General features: G+C 53.7%; 1 protein-coding gene across 1 annotated transcript in view; it reads left to right on the forward strand.

The window, feature by feature from the left end:
• The window catches only part of MYBPC2 (myosin binding protein C2), a 19,177-nt gene extending 10,126 nt beyond the window's left edge, over window positions 1-9,051 (forward strand). The window contains exons 15-28 of the mRNA XM_069107228.1: window positions 1,228-1,257; window positions 1,655-1,794; window positions 2,595-2,754; window positions 2,923-3,027; window positions 3,271-3,459; window positions 3,816-3,950; window positions 4,117-4,284; window positions 5,310-5,398; window positions 5,472-5,667; window positions 6,044-6,183; window positions 6,320-6,479; window positions 7,197-7,333; window positions 7,543-7,729; window positions 8,916-9,051. Of these exons, the coding sequence (XP_068963329.1) occupies window positions 1,228-1,257; window positions 1,655-1,794; window positions 2,595-2,754; window positions 2,923-3,027; window positions 3,271-3,459; window positions 3,816-3,950; window positions 4,117-4,284; window positions 5,310-5,398; window positions 5,472-5,667; window positions 6,044-6,183; window positions 6,320-6,479; window positions 7,197-7,333; window positions 7,543-7,729; window positions 8,916-8,926 (1,847 nt within the window). The 3' untranslated portion in view covers window positions 8,927-9,051. The remainder of the gene's footprint in view (window positions 1-1,227; window positions 1,258-1,654; window positions 1,795-2,594; window positions 2,755-2,922; window positions 3,028-3,270; window positions 3,460-3,815; window positions 3,951-4,116; window positions 4,285-5,309; window positions 5,399-5,471; window positions 5,668-6,043; window positions 6,184-6,319; window positions 6,480-7,196; window positions 7,334-7,542; window positions 7,730-8,915) is intronic.
• The last annotated feature ends 20 nt before the right edge of the window (window positions 9,052-9,071 follow it).

Raw genomic sequence — 9,071 nt, forward strand, 5'->3', positions numbered from 1 at the left:
AGAGAGAGAGAGAGAGAGAGAGAGAGCTGTTTCAGGTGCCTCCCCAAGATTTTACCAGAGAACAGGGCTTCACCCGGCAGTTATGAAGGTAAAAGAAAGTATTTTGATCACCATTTCAGTAGAATTGGCTTCCTTTGTAATCCTTTGCATAATTATTTATTTAAAAATGGGACTCTCAGAAGGCAGCAGCACAGGGTTCACTGGCCTGACTGGCTGCTCTGGGGTCTGAGCCGCAAGCAAAGGCAGAGGAATTCAGTAGAGATTGGCGCCCCAGTAGAAGTGCCACCTCAGGAGACAGGGCCAGCCGTGTCCTTGAATGTTTCCAGCCCCTGTGGAAGGCCACCTTTGGGATATGTAATGGGGGCGGTTCTTTGCATGGAAGGCTTGCATTAATTGGAAATCCCAAGCTCAGATGCTGTGACTCTGATGTCAGGCAGTCAATAAACATTCATGTGCCAGGCACTGGGTAAGTGCTGAGGATAAGAAGAGGCAAAAGGCAGTGCCTGTCCTCAAAGAGCTTACAGTCTATTCAGAGGCCAATGGGGAGGCAGAAGTAGACAGCAGCTGCTCAGAAGAGGCTCTGGGGGTTTCAGTGCACTGCAATCTGAGTGCACGGTGGGATGTAGCAGCTTTAGGGAGAGGAAAAACTTCCTAAAATGAGATCAGTCCAAGGTGGAACAAGGCTGCCTCGAGAAGTGGCAGGCTTCTCTTCCCCGGGAGCACCCACTTGGCTGGCAAACTGGGGAGTCCTTTATGTGCCAGGTAGAGAAGTCATTGAGATCCCTCCCGGCCTTCAAATTCTGACTCAGAATGCTAAAACAGGTCCTCATGTTATCACAGGCCCCCTTCCTTTCATAGAATAGACTCAGCAGAGTGTGGGGATTCCACCAAAGTCAGTTAGCAATCGGCAAGAGCCTCAGATCTCAGGCAAATCATTCTCTCCCCCTGAGTTCAGTTTCTTTCTCTGTCAAAGGGGGTGTGCGGCCTTCCCCAGCCACTTCACAGGCCCCAGGAAGCCGGTGGGTACTGTTGAGTGTCCATTTGGGGGTGTTCCCAGGAGGTCCCCCAATTCCTCATCGTCTCTCTCTCAGGACTCTGTCCTCTCAGTCTCCATCTGTCCTGCATCCTTCACCTGGCAGCAAGGGCACATAAGGGCAGGCGGGGTGCTGAAGCCCCAGGGACCAGCTCCAAATTCCTAACAGTTTCTTCTCTTTCTCTCACTCCCAGAGATCAAGATCGATTATGTGCCCAAGCAAGGCGAGTATTGCTGAGGGGGTGGCGGGAGGAGGACTGGAGGTGTTGACTTCTTGGGTCCCAGATGGGAGGAGACCTGAGATGTCAGATGTCCGGGAACCCGGCAGTGTAGAATGGCCAGGTTCCTAAGGATAGTGAAGATTGGCTGGGGGATTCCTCTGCTCTCCGAGGGAGCAGGGGTTGAATGTTTGGGGCCCCGAGAGCACTGGGGACTGGGAGTTCTGATGTCTGGGTCCTTAGAGAAGATCAGGGCTCAAGTCAGATGCCTCAGGCTCTACGGGGATCAGTGACTGGGGCCCCAGAGGGTGCCCTGGGGGTTTGCATCCCCCAGGAGGGATGAGGGCCAGGCTGCATCCTGGGTTCGGGAGGACCTAACTCTCCTGTCCCCATTTGCTCCCAGAGCCCCCCAAGATCCACTTGGACTGCTCAGGGAAGACCTCTGAGAACACTATTGTGGTGGTGGCTGGAAACAAGCTCAGGCTAGATGTGGCCATCACAGGAGAGCCCCCTCCCACAGTCACCTGGCTGAAGGGAGATCAGGTATGGGGGAAGGGAGAGGGAAAGGAGGGGGAGGGAGAGGAGGGGGGGGAAGGGAGGGGGATGGGGAAGGCTAGGCCCTCCGAGAAGCTCAGATGCTCCCGCCTCTTTCTCTACCTGCCCTTCTCTCAAGTGAATTCAGCAAGGCTTGCGTGGTCTTCCTGGTCATGACCAGTTCTTGCACCTGATCTGAGGCCCTGCTGAGTCAGCAGAAAGGGGACTTCAGCTCCTGCCCACCCTCCACAGGACCTTAGAATTTTGGTGCTGGAAGGGCCTTGAAAGATCATTAGTCCAACTCCATTTTATTTATTTAATTATTTATTATTATTGCTTTTTGTAGGACAATCAGGGTAAAGTGACCTGCCCAAGGTCACATGGTTAGGGTTTTTTTTTTTTTTTTGGATTTGAACCCAGGTCCTCCTGACTCCAGGGCTAGTGCTTTATTCACTGCGCCACCTAGCTGCCCCCCAAATCCATTTTAAAGATGGGGAAACTGAGGCCTGGAGGAGGGCAGGAGCTTGCTCCACCACAGGCCCTTGCAGATTATAGGGTCCAAAATTTTTATTGTCCAGAGTTGAGACTGAGACCCAGACAGGGGGCTTACACAGGATCCTATGGCGAGCCTCACACACAGAATTCCATTCTCAAGATAAAAAGGACCTTGGAGATCAGGTCCAGCTCCCTTATCTGTCAGATAGGGAAACCAAGGCCCCAGCCCACACGGGCAGCCGGGGGGAAGGTCAGGGTTTCTGAATGTAGTCTCTTCCTTGACCTGGCATCCCGATGGCCCTGTCCTGCCTTAGGTATTCTCTAACACGGAGGGCCGAACCCGCCTTGAACAGCGGCCAGACAACAGCAGCTTTGTGATTGAGGGGGCTGAGCGGGCCGACGAGGCCAAATACACCATCAAAGTCACTAACCCCTTAGGCGAGGATGTAGCTTCCATCTTTGTCAAGGTTGTGGGTGAGTGGGGAAAGGGCTTGGAAGGGCTGCATGGAGAGGGGCCTGGAGGCAGGGCAGAGGGAGACTGGGAGACTGGGAGAAGGAGGTGGCAGAAGGGACCTTGGGGAAGGCCAAGATGGAGGGATGGCTTTGGCCTCCACAGAATTGGCCTTTTCCCCCTCCCCCCAGATGTGCCAGACCCTCCTGAGGCTGTGCGGATCACATCAGTGGGGGAGGACTGGGCCATCTTGGTCTGGGAGCCCCCCAAGTATGATGGTGGCCAGCCTGTGACAGGTGAGTCCTCCCTGGTCCCAAAGGTGGGGCAGTAGGAGAGAAGGGCTCCTGAGAAATGGACCTTCCATGACACCTTTGGACTCTTTGTGACCCCATCCAACTTCCTTGTGACCTTTCTTGGCTTCTCATTCCCCTTTGACCTATGACCTGCTTAGGACCACCTGGCTTTGTCCAGATGTCCTCAATGATTCCCACCAAAGGCCTCTGTTCTCTGCTTTGGGTTTTTTGTCCACTGCCCCCCAGGGTATCTCATGGAGAGGAAGAAGAAGGGTTCCCATCGCTGGATGAAGCTGAATTTTGAGGTCTTCACGGAAACAACTTATGAGGCGACCAAGATGATTGAGGGCGTCCTGTATGAGATGCGCGTCTTTGCTGTCAACGCCATTGGGGTCTCCCAGCCAAGCATGAACACCAAGCCCTTCATGCCCATTGGTAATGAGCTAGCACAGACTCAGTGAGAGCATTGGATATGGGGATTTCTCCAGTCCTTCCCAGCTGACTCCCATAAGAATCCCAATTAGCTTATCTGACCCACCAGGCTAGAATAACCTGGAGCGTAGGCGCAAGCCAAGCTGGGATGGGGGCTTTGCCCATAGACCCTCTCAGTGACCCTCTGACCCTAATTCTGACTCACCTCAGACTCCTCCACTGACCCTTGACCCCCAGGATGAGCTCGGGTCCCCTGTCAGTGTCACCTGCCTTCCTTCCCTTTCTGTTCCCTTGATGGACCTGACTCCCTCCCACTCTCTCCTGCCCTTGCCCCTGACCCACAACCTCTGCTCCTGCAGCTCCCACGAGTGAGCCCTTGCATCTGACAGTGGAGGATGTCACTGATACCACCACCACACTCAAGTGGCGCCCACCAAACAGGATCGGGGCTGGGGGCATCGATGGCTACATTGTGGAGTACTGTTTGGAAGACTGTGAGTGCCCCAGCAGGCTGCTTAGCCCTGCTGCTCTGGGGGTTCCCATTCCATGTCCAAGCACTCCATGTGGTCTGAGAGTCACCAGGAGGAATGGCAAGGGGGTGGGTTTGGCCAGGGGCTGGAAGGGAGTCCTAAACCCCTTGCATTCCTTTCCCCATCCCAGCTGAAGACTGGGTTGCAGCCAATACTGAGCCTGTGGAGCGCTGTGGTTTTACGGTCAAAGACTTGCCCACAGGAGCCAGACTCCTCTTCCGTATAGTTGCGGTCAACATTGCTGGCCGCAGTGAGCCAGCCACCCTCGTCCAGCCAGTCACCATCCGGGAGATTGCGGGTGAGTGACCCACTGACCTACCACTGATACTGACCAGCCAGGCCAAGGCCAAGGCCAAGGTCAATGGTATCCAGAGGTACGTCCAGAGGTGACCTGAGGACTCCTCACCAACTCTGACTCTGGCTACTCTGGGCTATGAGCACTGTCCTGAGGTCACCTATGGGTGGCCAATGACTTTTTAAAAATAAGTTAATTAACTTTTAGTTTACAACTTTTAGTTCCACAAGCTTTTGTGTTCCAAATTTTCTCCCCCTTCCTCTTCTCCCCCCTCCCACCCAAGACAGCATGTATGTAATCCGATATAGGCTCTACTGTTAGTTATGTTGCAAAGAAGAATTAGAACCAATAGAATGAAGAAACAACACAAAAGAGGAAAGAGCGAATGAGTAGCTTGCTTCAATCTGCATTCAGACTGTAGTTCTTTCTCTGCATGTGGATAGCCTTTCCATTGTGATGCTTTTGGAGTTGTCTTGTAGCCTTGTATTGCTGAGATGAGCCCAGTCTATCAAAGTCAGTCATCATAGATACAAGGTGTCTGTAATTGTGTACAGCGTTCTCCTGGTTCTGCTGTCCTCACTCAGCATCAGTTTATATAATACTGTCCAGGTTATTATGAAGTCTGTCTGCTCCTCATTTCTTATAGCACAATAGTATTCCATTTCATTCATATACCACAACCTGTTTAGCCATTACCCAATTGATGGACATCCCCTTGATTTCCAATTCTTTGCCACCACAAAAAGAGCTGCTATAAATATTTTTATACATATGGGTGGCCATTGACTTCTTGTGGACACCTCTCATCAGATACAACTGGTCACAATTCTGGAGAGTGAGCAGCTGGCTCTGACCTCCCACTGACAATGGCCACCACGAAATAGGTCAACTTCCTGACCCTTAACCCTGATCCCCCCACTGATCTCAGACACCATGGGCTAGAGTCCATGAGTGATTCCTGACCCTCCTTTGGTTTCTGAATCCTGACTCCCCTCCTACCCTTCTTCTGCACCCCCCCCCCCCCCCAGAACAACCCAAGATCCGGCTCCCAAGACACCTTCGGCAGACCTACATCCGCAGGGTGGGGGAGCCGATCAACTTGGTCATTCCTTTCCAGGTATGGGAGTCCAGGGATCAGGGTGGGAGGGCCAGGAATCAGAGCACCCCTTCACTTCCCACACTGTTCCCAGGGGAAGCCACGGCCCCAGGTGACATGGACAAAGGGTGGGGCATCCCTGGACACATCCCACATCCACATCCGGACGAGCGACTTGGATACTGTGTTCTTCATTCGTCAGGCGGCTCGGTCAGACTCTGGAGAGTATGAACTGAGTGTGCAAATAGAGAACATGAAAGACACGGCCACCATCCGGATCCGAGTCGTGGGTGCGAGAGCTGACCAAGAGATGAGGAGGGGGAGAAGGGATAGTGATCAGGAAAGAGAAAGGGGGGAGATGAGGGGACTGAAGGATGGAGAGAGAGAATGAGGCAAGTCAGGAAGGAGGAGAGGTGAAGGGAGAGGCAGAGGGGAAGATGGGAATGAGAAATGGAGTGGGAAGAGATGAGGGGAGATAAGGAGAGAGAGATGGGAACAAGAGAGGAGATGAGGGCAACAGGGGTGGGGAAGGGGAAGGGATGGCGATGGGGGAGGGCAGGGTGGGGAGTGGGCCCAAGGGGACAGGGAAGTGGACCAAGGATATGAAGGCCTCTTGAGGATGACTGAGGAGGAGAGTTGCTTCTGAGCCCCTCTCCCCCTCCCCAGAGAAGGCAGGACCTGCTGTGAATGTGATGGTAAAGGAGGTTTGGGGTTCCAATGCCCTGGTGGAATGGCAGGCCCCCAAGGATAACGGTAACAGTGAGGTCACCGGCTACCTGGTGCAGAAGGCTGACAAGAAGACTATGGTGAGGGGAGGAGGCCCAGGCCAGGCCAGTGGGGGTGGGTGGGGATTTGGCCAGGGTCTCCCTCCTGTGCACAAACCTAACCCTCTCCCTCCCTGGAAGAATTCTGACTCCTCCAGACCCTCCCCCCTCCCCCCAGGAGTGGTTCACTGTTTATGAACACAACCGGCCCACCCAGTGCACGGTGTCTGACCTCATCATTGGCAATGAATACTATTTCCGAGTGTTTAGTGAAAACATCTGTGGACTCAGTGACTCCCCTGGTGTGTCCAAGAACACAGCCAAGATTCTCAAAACAGGTACTGTCCACCCTGGCCCCGCGGGGGTGGGGGCAGACCTAGCTCCCTCAGCTCCCAGGGGATGAAGAGCTTGCAGGGAGGGCGTGTGAGGGGACAGAGTCAGCATCTTCATATAGAGCAGGGCTTCTTAGGGGTTGGGCCCAGCTCCCAACCCTTTCCAGGGAGCCCTGAGGGATCCACTGGAAGGTACCAGGTCCAAGCACACAGCTTTATGGGACCATCTTCCAGCTCCCCTCCCCTCCCCCATTCACATGACTTCATTGGGACCTCCTGGCCGGTGGAAGTGGGATCGTCCCATTTTATTGATGGGGAAACTGAGGCTCAGGGAGGGGAAGCCACACAGTTAATAATTCAGAACCTGATTTTTTGCCCTGTTTTCCCCACACTATGCTGTGTGCTTGGCTTTGAATGTTCCGGGCCCCTCACTCTGTGCAGAAAGCCTTGGCTGAGTCCCTGCCCATTTCCTCACATGTAGAAGACAGAACCTTTACTGGCAGTCTTGCACCTCTGGCATGTGGTGGGAGTGTGGTTGGAGGCCAGGGGCTGCCTAAGCTCCTGGGGGGCCGGCTGAGTCAGCCCCTGATCTGCAGGCAGAGCCCCCATTCCAACTTGAGCTGTGGCTGCTCTCCAAGGTCCCTCTCAGCTCAGCCCTTGGATCAGCATATGGGAAGGGATGGGGGCCAAATGGGTGACCTCCTTGTCCTGTATCCTCACCAGCCATCACCTTCAAGCCTCTGGAGTTTCAGGCACACGATTTCCGCTCAGCCCCTCAGTTCTTGACCCCACTGCTGGACCGGGTTGTGGTGGCAGGATACTCAGCTGCCCTCTTCTGTGCTGTTCGGGGGCATCCCAAGGTGGGCAGAGGCACTTGGGGCTAGGGGAGGAATAGCAGCAGCAAAACCTGGACAGGAGGGTTTCCTTGGGCACAAAGGCATCAACATGAATCCAAGGACCAGAATTGAACTTGCCCAGCTACTCACTATGCCCAGTCATTTCCCTCTCAGGGCCTCAGTTTCCCCAGCTCGCCCTCCAAGGCCCCATCCCCTGTTCCCTCTCATCACAGCCAAAGGTGATCTGGATGAAGAACAAAATGGAGATTCATGAGGACCCCAAGTTCATAATGACCAACCAGCAGGGGATCCTGACCCTCAGCATCCGGCGTCCAAGTCCCTTTGATGGGGGCACCTACACCTGCCGAGCCGTCAACGAGTTGGGCGAGGCACTGGCTGAATGCAAGCTGGAGGTCCGAGGTGAGGATGTGGGAGGAGTCTCATTGGGCTGGCTGGCCTCGTCTGGTGGACTTCCGTCCTGTGCCTAGCCTAGTATCCCCAAAGAGGCGGCCAGCAAAGATCTGGGAGGCAAGAGCTCTAGGTTCTGGCTCCGTCAATGACTAACTGGGTGGTTTGGGTCCTGCTTTCTCCTCTCTACATGGATGAGGGCTGGTCAGATGAGCTCTAAGGGCCTTGCCAGCTCTGTCCTTTTTGAGAAGCAGCCGGGTGACAAAATGGCATCCTGGGGACCTAGGTTCAAATCCAGTCTCAGATTCTTAACTTTGTGACCCTGGGCAAGTCACTTACCCACTGTCTGCCTCAGTTTCCTCCTCTGTAAAAGGGGGCTGATAGTAGCACTTAGCTCTCAGGGTTGTTGTGAGCATCAAGTGAGATGACCATACAGAGCTTTGCACATAGTGCTCTAGAAATTCTAGTTCTAGTTGGTAATGATCACACATGTTCTGATAGTGCTTTAAGAACCTTGGAAGGTGGGCTCCCCTTTTCACAGGTGGGGGGACTGAGCCTTGGGGAGCGACTTCTTCATTGTCTTAGTTCTTAGCAGAGTTTGGATTCCAAACCAAATCTCTTGGCTATAAGCCAAATAAATGCTCCTCTGAACATTTCCTTTCTGGGTCTCAGTTTCCTTAGTGGTAAAATGCCTCAAAAGTCCCTGCTTGACCTTGGACTGATCACCTTCAGACCAGTTCCTGAATGGATGGAGACAGATGGTGTGAACCAAGCCAGGAACCATGAGTCCAAGGGTGGTAGCCATGCAGGGGGAGGGAGATGGTTACAATAATCACCCTGACAGGGGGACAGCCACTAGCCAGAGGCAAGTGACTGGGGAAGGAGAGGGGGGTGCACAGGAGCCAGCCAGGACAACACAGGCAGGACCTCAGGTTTAGAGCTTAAGGCCCCTCTCTTATTTATACATGAGGAAACAGAGACCCAGAGATGAGATGTGACGTGAAGATCTGAACCTAGGTCCACTGACTACAAAACCACGGTATCAAACCATGGAAATTGAGACAGAGGGAAGGTCAATCTGGACTGAAGGAAGGGCTCATCAGGGGCCTGGCAGCCCATTGCCCTTGCTGGGACTCAGTTTCAGCATCTGGAAAATGGGGATAAGGATGTTTACACAACTTTCTTTCCTCCTCTCCAGTGCCACAGTAATCCTTCCTGATGGCAGCCGATGCCCCTCCTGCCCCACCCAGTCTTTGCCAAGACCCTATAGAACCTGCCCCTGGACCTCACTCCATGGTGACACCTCTCCCTCCTCCAACTGATTATGTCAAACATGAAACTTGACTGACTCTGT

Source organism: Petaurus breviceps, unplaced genomic scaffold (assembly GCF_028583685.1).
Source record: "Petaurus breviceps papuanus isolate PSGF00001 unplaced genomic scaffold, PetGlider_PUasm1.0 89231, whole genome shotgun sequence".
Taxonomy (NCBI): domain Eukaryota; kingdom Metazoa; phylum Chordata; class Mammalia; order Diprotodontia; family Petauridae; genus Petaurus; species Petaurus breviceps.